The sequence below is a fragment of the Cibotium barometz genome, chromosome 34 (genome assembly GCF_041138505.1).
Source record: "Cibotium barometz isolate CiBa-2024 chromosome 34, ASM4113850v1, whole genome shotgun sequence".
Lineage (NCBI taxonomy): Eukaryota > Viridiplantae > Streptophyta > Polypodiopsida > Cyatheales > Cibotiaceae > Cibotium > Cibotium barometz.
The window spans coordinates 3668908-3690538 of NC_141079.1; the positions used below are offsets into that span (position 1 = coordinate 3668908).

Below are 21631 nucleotides of genomic sequence, written 5' to 3' on the forward strand. Positions count from 1 at the left end.
GAGAATGAGTTGGTGTGTGACATTACATTGAAATGACCCTTTATATAGGTCCAAGTACCATATGGGCTTTGCCTTTGCATGTGTTGTTATGATGCTCACAATATCTCTCAGTAGGCCATGTAGCCCTCAAGGGGGGATTGATGGGGAGTTGGGTCCTCCATGACCAACAAATGATGATGATGATGCCCATGGATATGATGATGATGATGCTATGATGATGATGGGGTATGGGAGAGGAATGTTTTCATATCATGTCATTTTCTTTTCGCAATGTAGAAGCTATGCTCCCTATGAGCGATGCTAATTTCTTTTATGTACTGTAGAGCTATACTCCTTATGAGTTAAGCTTTTTCTTTTATGTACTGTAGAGCTATACTCCTTATGAGTTAAGCTTTTTCTTTCATGTAATGTTAGAAGCAAGGAAGGGCATTATGATATGCCATGATCAAGGAAGGGTGTTAGAAAAAGTGATCTATGTCATATCATAGACAAGGTCAAAGGGATGTGGATGAATGTGGTGAAGGCTAGGAGTTATCCCACATGCAAAGGCAAAGCCCATATGGTACTTGGACCTATATAAAGGGTCATTTCAATGTAATGTCACACAACAACTCATTCTCAAGTACACAATCTCTTGGTCAAGTAAGTGCATCTTGTGTTGCTTTGTGTTGCTTTTGTCATTTGTTTATAATCATGTTTAGCATTATGTTTGAGCCTCCATAGGCTAGCCTAGTCCTAGATCCATGATTTCCAACATGGTATCAGAGCCTGGTTGGCTATGATTTAGCTTAGTTTAGTTGTTTTGCCATTTCTCTTCAATATGGTGCCCGCAAAAGGAAGTGCCATTGAGAAGAAGGAATAACAAAATTATTGCATTAGTCTTTGCACCATTAGGGATCTGGTAGGTTCAGCTCTCCAATAGCTTAGGTCTATCTCTCTTAGCTTAGTATTTTTCACATCATTAGCACTAATCTCTTTCATTAGGATTATTGTGTTGGTCTCTTTAGTTTAGAGCCCTTTAGACTACCAAAGAAGAGGCTACAAAGGCCATAGTAAGAAGGCAGCACTGCGCAAGTAGCTGGCCGCATCAACAGCAGAAGCAAGGAAGGGCATTATGATATGCCATGATCAAGGAAGGGTGTTAGAAAAAGTGATCTATGTCATATCATAGACAAGGTCAAAGGGATGTGGATGAATGTGGTGAAGGCTAGGAGTTATCCCACATGCAAAGGCAAAGCCCATATGGTACTTGGACCTATATAAAGGGTCATTTCAATGTAATGTCACACAACAACTCATTCTCAAGTACACAATCTCTTGGTCAAGTAAGTGCATCTTGTGTTGCTTTGTGTTGCTTTTGTCATTTGTTTATAATCATGTTTAGCATTATGTTTGAGCCTCCATAGGCTAGCCTAGTCCTAGATCCATGATTTCCAACAGTGGAACCATTGCCTGAGAATGTAGATCATTGGGTACGCAGGTCCACTCGTTTGAGAAGGCAACTGCAACGTTTTGATCCCTCTTTGCATCATATAATGTTGTCAGATGAGGGTGAGCCTCTTACTTACAAGGAGGCAAAGTCATGTGAGTTGAGTAGCAAGTGGGAGCTTGCAATGCAAGAAGAAATGAAATCTTTGCATGCAAATGATACTTGGGATCTTGTACCATTGCCCAAAGGGAGAAAGGCTTTTCCTAACAAATGGGTGTACAAAGTCAAGTGTGTTGATGGAAAACCCAAGTACAAGGCAAGATTGGTTGCCAAAGGATATGCACAGAAGGAAGGGATTGATTTTCAAGAAATCTTTTCCCCTGTTGTGAAGCTTACCACATTGCGTGTCCTTTTTGCTCTCGTTGCAATACTTGATTTGGAATTGAATCAAATGGATGTGAAGACAGCTTTTCTTCATTGAAGAGGACATCTACATGAAGCAACCTGAGGGTTTTGTTGTTCCTGGAAGAGAGGAATTGGTATGCAAGCTGAAAAGAGCACTGTATGGTTTGAGACAGTCATCACGGCAGTGGTATAAGAAGTTTGACACTTTTATGCTGTCTCAAGGTTTTAAACGCAGCCATGCAGATCATTGTTTGTATACGAAAAAGGATGAGGATGGAAGTCCTATTATCCTTGTTCTTTATGTGGATGATATGTTGATTGCTGGGAAACATAAGACCAGTCTTGATGCTCTCAAACGCAAGCTGAATTCAGCTTTTGCTATGAAGGATTTAGGTGATGCAGAGCATATTTTGGGCATGCGCGTTAAAAGAGATAGAAAGCTGAAATTGCTGTTTTTATCTCAAGAGAAGTACATTGCTAAAGTACTTGACAGGTTTAATATGGTTGATGCTAAGCCTCTTGGAGTACCTTTACCTCCATACACTAAGCTTAGCAAAGCAGATTGCCCGAAGGATGATATGGCAGTGAAAGCTATGAAGGGAATCCCTTATGCATGAGCTTGTGGTTCCCTCATGTATGCTATGGTTGCTACTTGTCCTGACATTGCTCATGCAGTGGGAGTTGTCAGTAGATACATGTGGAATCCTGGCAAAGCACATTGGGAAGCTGTCAAATGCATTTTGAGATACTTGTTAGGTACACAATCAAAGTGTATCTCTTATGGCAAAAGTGACCTAAAGTTGCAGGGATATTGTGATGCAGACATGGCAGGTGACTTGGACACCAGGAAATCTACCAGTGGCTATGTCTTTACTATTGCTGGTGGTGCAGTCTCTTGGTGTTCTAGGTTGCAGAAAATTGTGGCATTGAGTACTACTGAAGCTGAACATATTTCAGCTACTGAAGCTTCAAAAGAAGCCATATGGCTGGGCAGACTTGCAAAGGAGCTTGGCATGCCTGTGAGTACTCCAGTCTTGGGATGTGATAGCCAGAGTGTTGTCTATTTGGCCAAGAATGCCATGTTTCATGCTCGTACCAAGCACATTGATGTGCGGTACCACTTCATACGACAGGTATTGGAGGATGGTCTAGTCACCTTGACAAAGATCAACACACAGGATAACCCTGCAGATGTTCTCACCAAGAGTCTTGCTAAGGCTCAACATGAGCATTGCATACAGATGGTGGGAGTTGGATAGCTTAAAGGCGTCATTTATGCCTTTAAGTGGGAGGTTGTTGGGTTTAAAGCCCTAAATGACCCCTCAATGTGTATATTGTACATGTATTTTAAAGGCTTAGAACATTTAAAGCCTTGGCCATGTTCACATTGGACATGGCCACATTATTTTTAAAGTCACTTGAATAAAAGGAAAGGCCAACAATACAAATCATATGGCCATTTCCCCCAACCTACGAATTGCTCTCCTCTCTCAATTTTCAATAGCTCACGCCCCTCCTTTTCTCTGCTCACGCCTGTGTTCTATTGCCCCAACCTTGCACGCCTAGTCTTGGTCTACCACCTGGTGCCTTCTTCTCTCCACAACACTCCCAACTCCACCATCAACTTCTTTACCCCCTGCCTCTCCACCCCCTTCTTTCCCGGCTTCTCCTTCTCCTCCTCCTCCTCCTGCTCCTGTGCAACGGAGGATTGTCCCCGAGATTCCACGATGGCTAGAAACCATTGTTCGTGATTCTTATCTCTCCGATATGGAACTTCATCACCTTGCTGATTCTTTAGCACAATCTTTGACACGGGCACAGAGATTACAACAGCTTCGTCATAACCTTGCCCTGATGAGTACAGTGATATAGTCATATGAGCCTACTACAGCTAAAGAGGCTCTTTCTCTTCCTGAGTGGCGGGCAGCCATGGAGGCCAAGATTGATTCCATTGAGAGGAATCGTACATGGGAGCTTGTGGACTGACCTCTGCATTGATATGTTATTGGGGTCAAGTGGGTCTTTAAGACCAAGTTTCATGCTAATGGATCTCTATACAAACACAAAGCCAAATTGGTTGCGAAGGGGTACTCTCGGATTGAGGGTGTGGATTATGAGAAAACTTTTGCTCCAACAGCCAGATACACCACCATCCGGACATTTCGTACTCCTTCATGCTCATGAGCACTGGCCAGTTTACCAAATGGATGTCAAGTCTGCCTTTCTTAACGGTGACTTACATGAGGAGGTGTATGTTGAACAACCTCAAGGTTTTCAGGTTCCGGGACATGAGGGTAATCAGGCATTTATTAGGCTTCCAACTGGATGCACGGGCACCAAGGTCAGGTCAAGAGATGGACTCTGTAGGGCTCTGTCTAAGGGACAACCATGGAAGGGTTGTCCACGAGACACCTAGGCCTTAGGCCACCCCTATCAGAGCGTCGAGGTTCTCAGGCTCCATGGGAAGACTTTCAGCCAACATTTTTTTTTTCCAGCCCTCCCCTCCTACATTTAAACGCAAATCACAAATCACAATTTTCTCCCTGCAGTTACGCAAATCGCAATTTTTTCCGTTTTTTGTTTTCTATCCCTATCCCGGGCTAGTGGTAGCACCATACACTTGCTCCATTAGCCCCTCCCTCCCTTACTTCATCGCGCAGTGGGTCGGCTCCCACGTGTGCCTTGATCTCCGGTAGGAGTACAGTTATACATCTTTCTTTCACCTCACCTAGCGTCTAGGGAGGAGTGGGCAGCCCTGTTGGGTGTTGGACTCACACACTCACACACACAAACCTGCACATTAGGGTTAGGTGCAAGGTTGAGAAGCTCACACACAGAAATGAGAGAGAGAGAGAGAGACAAAAGTGTGGTATCCACAAAATGCAAGTCAACCCTTGCATGTGTGCCACATCCATATAATATAGAACTACAAAATATTATATGTGTCCTTTCACACTTGATGTCCAAGGGGAAAAACCACATGGGAAAAAGTGCCCTTGGTTAAGCCCTGTTCACACATAGCACTACCATAAGTGAGCATATGCCTACAAATCCCCCCTGTAGTGGAAGTGTGAACCTGTACAAGGTAGCAGATCACTCTCTATATGAGAGTAAGCCCAAAGCTTTGCGAAAATCTTCAAACTTTTCTCGAGGTAAAGCCTTTGTGAATAGATCTGCAACATTATCCTGTGTAGGGCAATAAGATAAACTGATCTCCCCTGCATGTAGCCTCTCTCTGACATAGTGATAATGAATCTCTATGTGCTTGGTACGTGCATGAAATACTGGATTTCGTGCCACGGCCATAGCACTCTGGCTATCAGTGAGAATGGTGGTGGGTGTCTGCTGACACTCACGAAGATCAGCCAATAGTCTCCTCAACCATACACAATCTACTGTAGCTGTAAAGACTGCCCTGTACTCAGCCTCACAAGTAGATGTAGCAACAGTGGGTTGCTTTTTACTCAACCAAGATATGCATGAGCTGCCAAGAAAAAAACAATTCCCACTGGTGGATTGCCTGGTATCGTAATCACCAGCCCAATCTGAATCACTGTATGCATAAAGCTGCAAGCTGCTCCCCCTGGGATAGAACAAACCAAGATCCAGGGTACCCTTAAGATATCGAAAAATGCGTTTGACTGCTTGCCAATGCTTTGTGCCTGGGCTGTGCATGAATTTGCTCAACAAAGACACCCCAAAAGATATGTCTGGCCTCGTGTTACACAAGTAAATGAGGCATCCCACTGCCTGGCTATAAAGGCCGGCCTCAAAAGGTTCTCCAATATCATGCATAGTAAACCGTACACCTGGTTCTACCGGAGTAGAAATGGGCTTACATTCATCCATGTGAAACCTTTTTAGCAAACTTTTTATGTACTTAGTTTGCTGCATAACAATGCCATCATCTGTATGCATTAACTGTATGCCGAGATAGTAGTGTAAAGGCCCCAAATCTGACATATCAAATTCAGCTTTCAAATCAGCTTTGAAATCTGAAATTTGTGCTTTGCTTGTACCTTTAATGAGCATGTCATCTACATACAAGATGACTATGAGAATATCGGCATCGGTTTTCTTCACATACAATGTGCTTTCAGCTGAACTATTCTCAAAACCTTGGCTGGTTAGATGAGCATGTATCTTATCATACCAAGCTCTTGGAGCTTGCTTTAACCCATACAATGCTTTGTGCAACCTGCATACTTTATGTTCCTCACCAGGAACTACAAAACCAATGGGCTGATTTACATATACTTCCTCCTGTAAATCCCCATTCAAGAATGCAGTTTTGATATCCAACTGATGCACTTTCCATCCTTTATGGGCAGCCAATGCAATCACTGATCTTATTGTGGTCATTCTCGAAGTAGGAGCAAAAGTCTCTTCATAATCTATTCCCTTTTTCTGGGAGTAGCCTTTAGCCACAAGTCTTGCTTTGTACCTGTCAATAGTACCATCAGACTTTCTTTTGACTTTGTACACCCACTTTGTGCCAATTACATGCTTGCCTTTAGGCAATTCCACAAGATCCCATGTATTATTCTTCATGATAGAAGAAATTTCAGCTTGCATAGCTTGCAACCAATGCTCATTCTCATGTGCTTCTTCATAAGAAGAAGGCTCTTCTGAATCAAAGAGACCACCCATTGCGAATGCAGACTCCCCACGATGTACATTCAAGGCATGGCTGGAACTAGCCCTTGTTCTACCTGTGAGTGGAGCTGCAAGTTTGCTTTCTTGCAAAGTTTTCAGCAACCATCTTGGCACTGACTTGGCTGTGTCTATGGCTGTTTGCTCTTCCCTGACAAGATCTTCCACTTCTTCCACAGAAGGTGGCTGAATGGCTGGCTGGTCCACATGTTCTACATGTGGATTTTCTTGTGTAGGGGCTGGCTGATCTGAATCCCCCCTAATTGCAATGGGTAAAAGTCCATCAAACATGTCCTGTATGCCTGTATCATTGCTTTTATACAAGCTGACCATGGGCTGTTCTGAATTTTCAGCAAATACGACATCTCTACTCACAAAAATCCTTCGTGTAGTTGGATTATAAAGACGGTATCCTTCGTGTAGTTGGATTATAAAGACGGTATCCTTTGCTTTCATTGCTGTAGCCCACAAAAATGCATTTAATTGCTTTGTCATCAAGCTTTGTTCGGAGTGGTTCTGGCACATGTGCATATGCCAAACACCCAAATGTACGCATATAATCCACTGTTGGCTTTCGGCTATACCAAGCCTCAAATGGTGTTATGGTTTTCAAAGCTTTTGTTGGACACCTGTTCAACACATGAGTTGCACACATTATAGCTTCCATCCAGAATTTGTGAGGCAACTTTTGTGCTTTCACCATGCCTCTTGCCATCTCCATGAGAGATCTATTTTTCCTCTCAGCTACACCATTCTGCTGCGGTGTATAAGGCACAGTACATTGGTGTTTGATGCCCTTTTGAAGCATATAATCCTTGAATGCATTTGATATGTATTCTCCACCTCTATCTGAGCGGAGTGTTTGGACTTTACATGCACACATATTTTCAACCATTGCTACAAAGTGTCGAAAGCATGTAAACACATCTTCTTTTGCTTTCAAAGGGTAAGCCCAAGCAAACCTGGAGTAGTCATCAATGAATGTGACGAAGTAAAGATGCCCCCCTATGGATGGTGTCCGCATTGGACCACATACATCACTATGTATGAGCTGTAATTTACTTTCAGCTCTAACAGCTCCATCTTTGGGGAATGGTTTCCGATGCATCTTTCCCAAAATACACCCCTCACATACATGTCTTGGCGGAGACTCAAGAGGCGGCATATTATCAACCATATGATGCTTTTGCAAAAGCATCAAACTCTGAAAATTTACATGCCCAAAACGAGCATGCCATAGCTCTGCATCATGCATAGCAGGAGTGTGGGCAGCCACTGTATTTGCATCATAAGTGCGCTTGTCATAGCTGTCCAGCTTATACAAGCCTTTGTATCGTGTTCCAGAAGTGACTATTTCATAACCCTTTGATGGGTCTTTTACCAAACACTTCCCATCTTCAAATTCAACCTTTAAACCTTGGTCGTTTATGGCTGAGACGGAGAGCAGATTTTTCTTTATCCCTGGAACATACAATACATTTTTCATACATATATTGGCACCATTGGCTGCAATAAGTATGACATTACCAATTCCCTTTAGTGGATATGTGGTATGATCTGCACATGATACAGTGCGGCCATTTGAAGCATAAACCAAGTGCTGAAATACATCTTTGCATGAAGTGATGTGGCTCGAAGCACCACTATCAAAATACCATGATGCATTCTGTCTGTCAGATGCAATGCAAGACATATCAGTGTCTGAAGCACCTGGTGTGTCACTAGTGCATGTGACCAAAAAAGTGTACTCTTCCTGGATTACATTAGCTGACTGCTGTGCTTTGTCATCCGAAGAGTCTGCTACTGCATTGCCTGCTTCTTTCTTTTTCTCTTTTGCAATCCTTTTCCTACATTCACTGATGTAGTGTCCAGGCTTATGGCAGTAGTGACATTTGCCCTTCTTTTTGGGCTTGTTTGCATCCCCTTTGTCAGACTTTTCACCACTAGAAGAGGGCTGTCCATGACCAGCCTTGTTAGACTGTTGTCCCCCATGCTTAAAGCTCTTTGCTTTACCCTTGTCCTTGGCTGTAAATGCCTTTTCTCCACCACGGTTGCTCGATATGTTTGCTCTTGTTTGCTCTTCCTGCAAGAGTAAACCCACGAGCTCTTCAAAAGTGACGGGATCACCACCTCCTCTCATTGAGAGGTTGAGAGAGGTGTGAAAACCCAAGTAGGAAGGCGGTAAAGAATGTAGAGTGTTGGTGACCATCTGTCTGTCTGGGATAACCTCATCAATGTTGAGCAATTGTTCCTGCAAATCTTTCACTTTGGTGAGATGATCTGCCATAGAGTCACCCTCATCCATAGAAAGAAGATCCAATTGCCTCTTCAAGTAGGCAACTCTTGCCTCGTTGCGTACCTGATACATTGCTTCCAATGTGTCCCATGCAAGCTTCGATGTCTTGCATGAACGAATGTGCGGAATAATAGTCCTTTTCACTGAAAGGGCTATCAATGACATGGCCTGTGCATCTCTAGAGTCCCATCTCTTCTGCTCTTGTGTGGGAGCAGGATCTACATCAGGAGCTCTTTGAGCACCTCCCCTTTGAGGCGTGGCTGGCTGAATGGTATGTGGGCGTGTGTCATCACCACACACGATGCCCCAAAGCCCTTTGGCTACCAGCAAATTACGGATCATAAAACTCCAGAGGGAGTAGTTAGATCCATCCAGCTTGTCCTCCTGGGTGAGCACACCAAATACATCCGTAGCATTCTGTTCCATGTCAACAAAGTATAACTGCAAGCAAACCAAGCACCAATGTGCACTGCCAGGCAACCAAATGTCCTGTGCAAATGTATGCCTGCAAACCAAAGCAAGTGTAAACCTGCACCAAATTGTCCAATTACACTCAATGTGTATACATACGCGACAAATCGCAGCTGTAATGCCCAATTACATGCTCCAATCAGAAAATCCCCAATTTTTATGCACTCCAATCGCTTCAATGTGCATCTAATTGGCCAATTTTCACAAAAGCCCCAAATTTCTGCAAATGTAAGAGCTCCAATTTGCCAATTTTGACCTCAATTTTGAAAACCCCCAAATTTCTGCAAATAAGAGAGGTTCAATTTGCTGATTTTGACCTCAATTTTGAAAACCCCCAAATTTCTGCAAATAAGAGGTTCAATTTGCTGATTTTGACCTCAATTTCAAAAACCCCCAAATTTCATCCGCAATTTTCTTGTCTGCAAAATCGGCATATGACCTGCACTGCAATGGCTGCAGATTTTGTATTTGGGTTTGATAAAAAATTTTGACAGAGAAATACCTTCAGGCTTGCAGAGTGTAGGCTGGGAGCACACGGAGGCAGCTGGACGGCGGATGGCTTTGGGCAGCCAACGGGGAGCTGGGCTGAAGCTTACGGAGCTGATGGGCGTTGGTGTCGGGCGAGCCAGAAGCGGAGGACTGCTGAGCGCTGGAGTCGGGTGCTGGAGAGCTGGAGTCGCTTGCAAGCAGTCGAATGCAAATGTTGAGTAGTCGAGCTGGTTTGCAGGTGTCGTGCGGGCAGAACGGTGGAAGCAGCACGGCGTTGATGGTGACGGGGCCCAGCTGGAGGTGTCGAGCGAGCAAACACCCGCCTGCAGCACGTGAAGGCTGGTGCGAACAGCGCTTAGGCGCTTAGGCGTCGGGCGATCAGCACGCGAACAACATACGGGCAGGCGAAGGCGGGCGGTCAGAGCAAGGCGAGCACTGATGCGTGGAGCGAAGAGGCGACTACGTGGGCGGCGGTTCAAGACGGAGCACAGTCGGCCTGAACGGAGACGGGCAGGAGCGACGGAGTCGTCTGCCGGCGGCTACTTCGACGGAGTGCAGGGCGACGACTGGGACGTCGACGGAACGGAGGGGCGACGGGCCTGTGCCAGTCGTCGACGGAACGGAGGGGCGACGGGCCTGTGCTGACCGTCGACCGACGGGACTACGGTGGCTGTAGCGCTGACGGAGCTGGGCGGCGCTGGTGTGGGTCGCCGGCTTCAGGGCGGTGCCGCCCGCGAGGCTGGGCGGAGGTGGTGGGGAGCCGCCCGAAACTGGTGGCCGGACGGCTGAGCTCCGACGGACGGAAACACAGCGGCGACGGAATCCGACGGACGGAAAAACGCAGGCGACGGAATTTTGCAGCCTGCGGACGGAATTTCACAGAATTTTTTCCAGCAGCAGGTTTCCAAGGCCAGCTCCCTGCTCTGATACCAAATGTTGGGTGTTGGACTCACACACTCACACACACAAACCTGCACATTAGGGTTAGGTGCAAGGTTGAGAAGCTCACACACAGAAATGAGAGAGAGAGAGAGAGACAAAAGTGTGGTATCCACAAAATGCAAGTCAACCCTTGCATGTGTGCCACATCCATATAATATAGAACTACAAAATATTATATGTGTCCTTTCACACTTGATGTCCAAGGGGAAAAACCACATGGGAAAAAGTGCCCTTGGTTAAGCCCTGTTCACACATAGCACTACCATAAGTGAGCATATGCCTACAAGCCCCCGGTACGTACTTGCAGCCTTTCTGCTGTAAATTCAAGAAGAGGATTCCATGGCTTCTACTGTGACATGTAAAGGTCTTTGACCGTCGTAAACACAACCTTAGTCTAACTAAACTGCACTTAATGATGTTCAAGAGATAGACAGATATGTGTCAATGCAATGCAGCTATATTATATGAAGAATGCGGTTACAATGAGATCCAAATGGATCTATACTGCTGAATATGCTGCCTATATGCTGAATATGCGGGATGAACTGCTGTCCACTCTTTCCCTTGTCTCCTGGGAAGGAAACGTTGAAGGGAGGCTTTGGAACAGATGCTGAATGCTGATGGGATGATGAAACGCAGACCTGATGGCTGAACTGAGCTGAATGTTGTTGCGTTTGCTGAAGATGAAGGCTGATGATGATGCGTTGGCTGTAACTGTTGCTGGTGATGATGCGTTAGCTGTAACTGCTGCTGATGAAAACGCTGATGATCCAGATGAGGATGCGCTTCACTGATGAGCTTGCCTGACTGAATGGAGAGGCGCCTGAATATATAAAGGGTGAGAGGGCTGGTCGGCCAGATGGGCTGCAGTCGGCCAGTACATATCTCCCATAAAATACCAATAAAGCCAGTCGGCTGCCTCATAAATGCCTATAAAATTGCATAAATGCTTGATAAAATCCTGATGATGCTAATGATGCTAGAATGATGCCATGTCACTGTACACCTGACTGGTGTGCACGTGACATTCCCTGCTGCTAAACTGTTGCTGGGTGGATACCTAGCAACCTTCGACTCCTCTGTGATCCTTCTCCTCCGAACCACTGCCCCCTTCTGTCTTCTGCTGGGATTGAGGTCGTCTGCAGGAGTGAAATCCTTTGAGCCAAGACTCTCTGTACTGCGGGAACTGAATGGCAAATACCTGAGTCACCCCTGGCCTGCCTGTGGAAACCTTTCACCTACCATCTCCGTCATTCCTGAAGCTCTGAACCTCCTGAGGCGATGTTGGAGCAAACTTCCGTCTTCTTCTGTGGAAGAGAAACCCCCTGCTGCCAGTTGAAGCCCAAAACTTATGTCCTCCGTTGATGATGGATGTTATTCTTTCCCAGAGAGTTCATGGGTAAGCATGAAGGCCTTGCAGATGCAAGACTAACTGCTAAGATGACTACTATGCAAGCCATGTGCAACCCTATATGCTGTGCGAGAATGCAGATGGATGGGTTACTAATGCATACCTAAGGGAAAATCCCTAAGGGTGGCCTGCAAGATTTTGAGAACTGGGTTTAACTGTGCGGAAGCGATTAACATGATGTCTGACTGAATGACTGATGCAATGAACATGATCCAAGGCTGGTTACCCTGTAACGCTCTGATACCAATGTGACATGTAAAGGTCTTTGACCGTCATAAACACAACCTTAGTCTAACTAAACTGCACTTAATGATGTTCAAGAGATAGACAGATATGTGTCAATGCAATGCAGCTATATTATATGAAGAATGCGGTTACAATGAGATCCAAATGGATCTATACTGCTGAATATGCTGCCTATATGCTGAATAAGCGGGATGAACTGCTGTCCACTCTTTCCCTTGTCTCCTGGGAAGGAAACGCTGAAGGGAGGCTTTGGAACAGATGCTGAATGCTGATGGGATGATGAAACGCAGACCTGATGGCTGAACTGAGCTGAATGTTGCTGCGTTTGCTGAAGATGAAGGCTGATGATGATGCGTTGGCTGTAACTGCTGCTGGTGATGATGCGTTAGCTGTAACTACTGCTGATGAAAACGCTGATGATCCAGATGAGGAGCGCTTCACTGATGAGCTTGCCTGACTGAATGGAGAGGCGCCTGAATATATAAGGGTGAGAGGGCTGGTCGGCCAGATGGGCTGCAGTCGGCCAGTACATATCTCCCATAAAATACCAATAAAGCCAGTCGGCTGCCTCATAAATGCCTATAAAATTGCATAAATGCCTGAATAATGCCTGATAAAATCCTGATGATGCTAATGATGCTAGAATGATGCCATGTCACTGTACACCTAGCTGGTGTGCACGTGACATCTACACCAATTGTCATCTCTTCATCCATTCCCCAACTTCCCAAGGAATCCATCCTAGATGGGTCCAACTACCTTGATTGGTCTTTGTAGATGAAGACTTTACCTTGGTATCATCGGCTATGGGGTATTGTTACCGGGGCCAACACCTAGCCAACTGCAACTTCTCCTTGGGTTGAGATTGATGCCTGGCTTGAGAAGGATGCTCGGGCACATGCGTTCATCATCTTCAACATTAAACCATCTGTTGCTCGTCAATTTGATGACAATGACGATGAGACCGCAGAAGAATTGTGGGATGCCATTCAAAGGAGGTATCATAGAGAGATGGAGACTCGGCTTTCCACCTGAAGATCTCCGATACTGCCAACATCATGGATTTCATCACGAAGTTTGTTACCATCCAGAAGCAATTGGTCTCTTTGGGGAGCAAGGTTACTGATGAAGACTTTACTCATCGGCTCCTCGCCAAATTGCCTGAAACCTTCTCATCTTTCTATGATACTATTTCACTTCTTCCTTCTAATCCTGATTTGCATACTGTTGTTGGCATGCTTCAGGATAGAGCTACAAGGAAGAAAACAAGCTAGGGTGCTTTCGAGACCCTCCATCAGGTCAAGGGCAAAGGGAAGAAGGAGCTAATTGAAGAGAGAAGCCTATAATTAAACCTCTTGAAGCATGCATCCATCTATCTAGCATGAATTCAAAAGCATACAAGCAAGCAAGAAGAGGGAAGAAGGAAAGTAAACTATTGCAAGGGAATGATTGTATATTGCTTATTGTCAAAAATGACTTATATACTATCATAAGTCGACCCATTGATGAGAACCCTGTGTTGGCTTTATTGTACCGCCCCTTGCCACTCCCTTATGTGTTCAGTTTTGATTCTTTCAAGTGGTGTTTAAATGTTTTCTATGTCTGTCTTTTGATGTTGTATAGCTGGAGTACTTGAGAGGCTTCGGCTTAGATGATGAGAATTTGGGCAGAGTTCTAGTGTGCAAGCCGCAACTGATTGCTTGCAGTATTGAAGAAGACTGGAAGCCTCTCATTAAGCTGCTTTATTATCTTGGAGTTGATGGGTATGGCTTGAGAAGGATTCTTATCATTCAACCATCAGTATTTTGTCTCAATTTAAGTGAAAATATCGCTCCAAAGGTATTTTTCTTGTGATGGTGTTACTAGCTGCTTTTTTGATCTAGCTACTTTTTGTACTGTGCCTTTGAACTACAGTATAATAATGGCACTGCCTTGATGGGCCAGATACGCTTTTTACGCGATGTGGGCGTTCACGAGGCGGCGATTGGTGATGTACTTGTGAAATTCCCACCATTCTTAAGCTACAGCCTGGACATGAAAATACGGCCTTTTGTAAGCCCCCCCTTCTCCCAACGAACACGCATGCACGCTTACACACGCACAGAGGCACAGGTGCATCTATGTGCACATGCACACACACCAATGCCCATGCTAACATCCCCCGAACCCCAGCATGTGCACACCCGCACACGCACATGCACATGTAGCCGTGCACACAGGCATAGATGCGCGTGTGCAGGCACACATGCACATGCACCCACAGACCTAGACTCCTGAGCCCGTACACACACATGCATCTAAAAGAAATTGAGCGTCTGAAGGCTTTGCTTTGTATTCATAATCCATTATTCTTGTAGTAACATGCTGTGTGTACTTATGGGGTTTCTCAGGTGATATTCCTTCTAGAATTGGCAGGGGTGCCAATTGAAAAAGTTGGAAAGGTTCTTTCTGTCCAACCAGATTTGATTGGTTGCAGCCTGTCCAAGAAGCTTGAGATTGTAGTGAAGTTCTTCCTTTTTCATGGCATCAAGAGAGAGGAACTAGGTGCAATGGTTACAGACTTTCCAATGCTACTCAAGTATAGCTTATCTAGTCTTAAGCCCAAATTGAGGTACACATTGCGAGTAATGAAGCTTCCATTGAAAGAGGTCATCAAGTTCCCAAGGTAACAGGTCTACGTACTGCATATTAAGAATTGCCTTTTCTTTGCAAGCATTGGTGGATATAAGGTTATTCCACTATCGAAAACTTATATGTATGTGGATGTTGGACAGGATATTCAGCTACTCTCTAGAGTTCAGGATTGCTCCCAGGCATAGGATGCTTGTTGAGAGAGGACTAAATCATCTGGATCTCAGAGCAATGCTGGCTTGCACGGACGATGAGTTTGTGAACAGGTTAGAAAATCCTAGCTACAGAGATGAAACACGGGACACAGATGAGGTTTCTAATCCAGAGTTTACATTGTAAACGAGCTGATTGGATGCACTGGCTTCAATCAAAGGATGTTGCAATGCTTTTGCCTACAAATGTTCTAGACAAACATATCCAGCTCAACAGCTTTGGGAGGTAAGAAGGATGTGCTTCTGCTTCTGCTTCCAACCACTTGTGAAGAGATCTTGGGTTTTTTGAATGGATATGCTGCACAAAGACTAATCGGGCTCGTTAAAGACCAAGCATTTCATTTACCGTAATCATGTTGTACTCCCATGAGTACCAATGGTGCAATTATACTTGTATATCAAGGAGTTAATCCAAGGGTCACGTGCAAAAGAGCAGCTTAATGAGCTGTGGGCCTGTATTGTTGTAAGATTAGTTTAGGCTAGATGCTCAGTAAGGCAGCTTTTTTGTTACAAGAAAGCAAGCATTTTGGGTGTACCAATTATCACCCACTAGGAGAGGAATCTATGAATAGCTGGCTCATGGGCACCTTTGCTGGGTATGCACGGTAAAATGGACTTCAAAAGTAAAGGAATGTCCAAACAATGTTTTTATTTTACTGACTGCTTAGCTTGTACAGGAAGTGCCTCCCTTTTTTTTATTCAACTAGAAGAAATAACGGTTGATACTTGCAAAAATCACCGCAGCCTGGTAGAAAAAGCTTGTCTTGGGACCAACAGAGTGGTGCACTCTGGTGTGCATTGCATGATTTCCCTCGGGAACCTTTGAAGACACTATGAAACTGCCTTTTGCACACACACAATGCAGTCCAGAAGACGGATCAACAGTGAGTAGTTTTGCTTTACACATAAACAGTTAGGCTAGTATGGAGGGAGATTGTTCATGCTCCAAGGATTTGCAAATATCAACATAGCTATGTGATGCGTGTCAAAGATATACATGTCAATTAATGATGAAGGCCATCTGTACTTGATTTTTATTAAGGACATGTTTAGTGAGCCCAGGGATGGCAAGTACTCACCCTAGAGTTTGCAGTAATGGATGGCACTTGCGTTCAAAGAGGGTTTGAGTCATGCTGAGATTGAAGAATGTTAGGAAGACACAACAAGTGGACTAGAACAACAGTAGGGAAATGAAGGGTTGCCACCCTTGACTTGAATCCGAGATTTCAGAGGGGTACTCTTAGTTATATGTCTTGGGTTATCACAACTCGGTTGTATTTATTTTAATGTAACTCTTTTTGGCTTGTCTTGCAAAGCTAGACACTGTGTTAGTTTTTCTTAATCCAAGATTTTGGGCCTGATTAGAGTTAAGGACAAGAACTTGTGAACATTTTTCTTTGCTTTCAAAAGAATGATGCTTTTATGCCCATCCTAGATGCAAAGTTAACTCTCTTAAAAAAAAGGAAAAAACTATCGTGTCTACCTTTCCTCCCAAATTTTTGTTCTTGATGCACGCACACATGCACACATACATACATAGAGATGTGTATATATTAGATACATACACACAAGAGAGGAGAAGCTTATACTCAAAAGTTTTATAATGGGGTTGTCTCCTTTCTTATTTCATAATGAAATGTCCATATGTGGGTGTCCATAGTGACACTTAGGATAACAAGGCATTTCTGTACTCTCAAAGCACTTCTTTCTCTAGGTCTTTTTACTTGCGAGACTAGATTTTCATTACACATTAATTATAAAGCATTTAGTATGAAAGTCGTTATAAAAAAATTAATGCAAGAATGTGTATTTGCACTTCGGAGTTCTATGACATTCTCCCTTACAAGCTTAGATAAATTGTATGATTCGGCTTGAAAATATATTGTACTTTTATATGAAATTTATAAAAAAACAACGAAAGTTAGAATAGTCCTTTTCCTTCATGTTCTCAAAATCATTCTAGGACCACCTCCTTTGATCAGTGTTGTAGAGCCTTACAATGGACTTTCTTGCATCCTCATTTCTTGAGATATAAGCAAAATGGTTACACTCCCATGACAGTTTTTGTGATGTCCTTGACAGAACCATTTGATTGATGGTATTCTCTTCTGGTTGACTATGACTCCATCTAGAGAAGAATTAATGGATTGTCCTTGGTGTCTGAGTTGACACATTTTGAAGCCCCTATCAAATATGTTTATGAGGACTGTATTCTTGGAAAAATGCAGCAAGCATCATTTCTCAAAGATGATTTTTAACTAGAACTATTAAAAAATCATAGCTTATACACAGCGATGTATGTGGTTCTATGAGGACACCATCTATTAGTGGCTACCTCTATTTTGTCACATTCATTGATGATTATTTTAGACATACTTGGGTATATCCATTGAAACAGAAATCAGAGGTTTTTATGTGCTTTAAGCACTCTATTGCTATGGTTGAAAATGTCTCTAAGATTGGTACATTACGTATTGATTGAGAGAGGGAGTATATGTCTAAGGAGCTTTATGCATATATGGCTAATTATGGGATAAAACACTAATGTAATGTGTGTTATATACTTTAGTAAAACGGTGTAGTTGAATGCAAAAATAGGTCTCTTACGGAGATATCACGTTGTATGATCAAAAGTCGAGAGTTATCTCATGGTTTCTAGCTAGAAACAATCATGTGTGCAATATATGTTTTGAATAGGTGTCCTACAAAGGCTTTACATAAATTATGCCATTTGAAGCTTAAAATGATAGAACGTCCTCTGTTGTCTTACTTATGTACTTGTGCTTGAGAAAATTTACACCAAGCTTGACGAAAAGATTGTTAAATGAATTTTTATGGAGTATAGCTTGGAAAGTAAAGGTTACCATCTTTATTATCCTGCTACCAAGAGGATTCTTATGACTAGAGATATATTCCTATAAAAGATGCAATTTAGCTCTTTCTATAAAAAGTAGCAAAATGTGTGTTTGCAAGACATATTGATGTAGTTGACACTCTTCTTCCATTGTTCAACGCAAGACACATTGATGTAGAGAATCAGGTACTCAAAGGAATGTTGAAAATCAGTCCACACAGGTTAAACATCAGCAAAATAAAGAAAGAAGGAAAATTAAGGAGTCAAAAAGTATGTCAAAATGGCTGGTGTAAACATTACGTGACAACAAATTGGTCACTCTTTTTCCTAGCAAGAAACGCGCAGGTTTTCATTACGCATCTCATGTTGGTCACTCTTTTTCCTAGCAAGAACCGCGCAGGTTTCCATCACGCATCTCATGTTGATGCATGTCATGCTCTTATTGCTAGTTTATGTAATGAAGAGGAACCTGTCTCCTTTAATGAGGCAAAGAAATCAGAACAATAGATAAGTGTTATACAATCTGAATATGATAATCTGAATATGATGCTTTACTAAAAAATGGTACTTCGGAGTTATTTGATTTGTCTCATGGCAAGAAGGCCATTGGCATGAAATGGGTTTACAAGCTTAAACTTAAAGTTGGCCGGTAGTGTCGAGCGATACAGAGCAAGGCTTGTTGTAAAGGGTTATGCACAAGAAAAAGACATTGACTATGGTGAGACCTTTGCATCCACATGTTGTATGACTACCATAGAGTATGATTGCATTAACAACACATAAAGGTTGGAATGCACATCAATTGGATATCAAAATTATTTTTTTGAATGAATATTTGCATGAGGAGGTTTATGTATCTCAGCCTCGTGGTTTTGTTTAGAAAGGTTAGGAATCAAAAGTATGCGGATTGAAAAAGCCTTTGTATGGTCTTAAGCAGGCTCCCAAAGCATGGTATAAGAAGATACATGCATACTTGGTAGTACAAGGTTTTTGTAATAGGCCTACTGATAGTACCCTCTACATTAAGAGGACTAAGGATGAATTTTTGGTCATCATTAGGAGAGACGTGGACTTAATTTTGGGCCCTGTAAGAAGTGCCAACTCAGCTTAGAGAGAAAATAAAAAAGGTTTAAAACATATCCAAATTTACAATTCGGTTCATTTTTTAACTATTATAATAGTAAGTTTAAATATATTAAAATATACATATTCTTTCAATGAGGTTTCATTATGAGGCAGCATTCTTTTTGGATGTACGTAAAACTTGTCAGTAACAAGATTTCACAGATTTGAGGTAGTTATGCATTTAATAGATTCGAGGAAAGCTTTAATAATTATCTCGGTTTTCTTGCTTAAACTTAAAAAAAACATCCTTACTAATCGAGTTAATTTTTGTTTCAATTCTTTAATATGTTTTATGATGATAGAAAATACTAGCTTTGTAAATGAGAACACTAATCCAAATTTGGGGATTCCAATTAATCCACCTTCAACAACAACATATGGAGACACTCAAATTCTCAGTAGTAGAAATGGTGTATATAAAAGAACATATGATACTTACCATCTTCATGTGGACATACAATCTAAGTACCAGCCTTTGAAGAAACGAAATAAGAGATTTTTTTAAATGTTATGAGCAAAAAGAGCAAAGAAGGAATGATGGAGAGCGTCATTTGGACTTGTGGACCGATGGATCAATGTATCCCAAGGATCCATTTGCAAATGCATCACCTCCATTTTACAACATTACAAACCTACTGCATTTCACAAGTGATGGTAGACAAGGTTTGCTGGGTTATGTCCAACACTTGGAAACAAAAGCGATGGTTGCAGAGAACAACAGAAAGCTTTTCTAGAACACTGAAATAAAAAAACTAAATGGGTTGTATGCAGAGAGAAGCTTATGATGGCAAACAAAGAAACAATCCAAGACTTGGAGAAAAAGATTGATTCTTTAAGGAGAAAGGACATAGCACTAGGGCCACATAAAGAAGAATTGCAACATAGAGAAAATGAAAGTTGGAAGTGGAGGGATGAAGAAGCGAGTACATGCTGTATGTAAGATGCTGTATGTAAGGTAATGTTAACTCCTGTTTTATATATATTTCTCTTTTTAGATTAGGTTCTTTGTTTGAAACTAGACATAAGTAATCAGATTTGATGTTATTCTATTTTTAGATCTTTACTTCATCCAGAGTCCAAGGTACATTTCGAAGCTGGAGTGCATTACAGTCATTTGGTACCAAAAGGAATAGTGGAAGAGATGCTGTATCAAAAGAAGTTTCAAAAAATCAATGAGAAGCATGTGTCTTCTTTTATGAACAAGAACCAGCTCGATGCAGGTCAGATGCAAGCAATGCTGGATGAGACTGTCATCTCTCATAAAGCATATAGTATACTGTTTAAGGCACTAGCAGAGAAATGTCAAAGTAAGAAGCATAAAGGTTTGTTACTTCCAAAACCAATGCAAGTAAAGTCTGCACGCCAACATGTGAACTCAGAGGTGTTTGAGAAGCTTGGTTCACCAGTACATATTGAAGCAACATTCATTGCTAAAGACGGGTACTCTGTAACCAGCACAACAATATTTTCTTTGATCTTGAAGCTTTGCAAAGGTACGGAGTTCAGTTCTTTGAGATTAGTCAAGAAGAATGTGAAGGAGTTCTAAAATTTGTTTTGAAATTAGATGAGTGTGAGATTTTAAAGAACAGAAAAATGGAGAGGGTTACTATCACTCTAATGAACAGGGTCTTAGACACATCAATTACAAAAGATGATGCAAGATATTTTAGTGTTCAATCGGAGATAACATATTGCCACTTGGATCTTTTGAGGTATCTTCTTTATCATTGAATATGACTGTATATTACGTTGAAATAATTTAAACACGAAACTTGTATTAAACATGAGCTTCTTCCTAATGACACAGGTGGATAAAGAAGACTTTGAAATTTTGCATTGGGTGTTTCATCAAACTACAATTCCATCACTGATTAATGAGCAAAGAAATGGAAGGACTCTTCATGTGCCTGGGTTTGGCGACTATAAAGTGGAATGGCACATGGCAGGTGATTTGAAGACTCTAAAATGCATATATAACATAAGCAAAGGTGCAAATGCAAAGAGTCCATGTCTATATTGCATGTCAAGTGCCAAGACTTTAGATCGTGTACCAAAGCTCCTGACAGGCATTTAAAAGATAAAGATTTCAAAGCAGTGCTTGATATTCCTTTATCCATAGTGCACATATGCACATTGCATGCACTATGTAGAATTGTAGAGAAGCTGGTGTCTTTGTACATATGCTTTGCATGGACGTTAAAGCCTAAAAAAGAATATTTAAAAGCAATCAAAGCAATAGAAAAAGTGCTATCAGACATTGGCTTGCATGATGGGGGCATGTTAAAATTGACAAGCGATCACAAGGGGGCAGCAAAGTACCAAAAAAACCATCAATAGGTGGTGTGAAAGCTAAAAGATTTTTGTCATACTGTCTCAAAGACTGTCGAGACATATACCCAATGGTACCTTTGATGTACTTAAACACCCATATCCGTGTCTTCTAGTGGTACCTTCTAGCGGTTATCTT

The 21631-nt window shown here is 42.4% G+C and overlaps 1 protein-coding gene across 3 annotated transcripts in view; it reads left to right on the top strand.

Moving 5' to 3' along the window:
• LOC147618620 (transcription termination factor MTERF2, chloroplastic-like) overlaps positions 1-15920 on the top strand; it is a 74461-nt gene extending 58541 nt beyond the window's left edge. The window contains exons 3-6 of one of the 3 annotated variants that reach the window (XM_086773648.1): positions 13966-14181; positions 14287-14394; positions 14733-15007; positions 15117-15920. In XM_086773648.1, coding sequence (XP_086629774.1) covers positions 13966-14181; positions 14287-14394; positions 14733-15007; positions 15117-15312 — 795 coding nt within the window. In that variant the 3' untranslated portion in view covers positions 15313-15920. Of the gene's footprint in view, positions 1-13965; positions 14182-14256; positions 14395-14732; positions 15008-15116 lie in introns of all 3 variants that reach the window. The other 2 variants (XM_086773649.1, XM_086773650.1) reach the window with 2 other exon arrangements.
• Positions 15921-21631: the final 5711 nt, after the last annotated feature.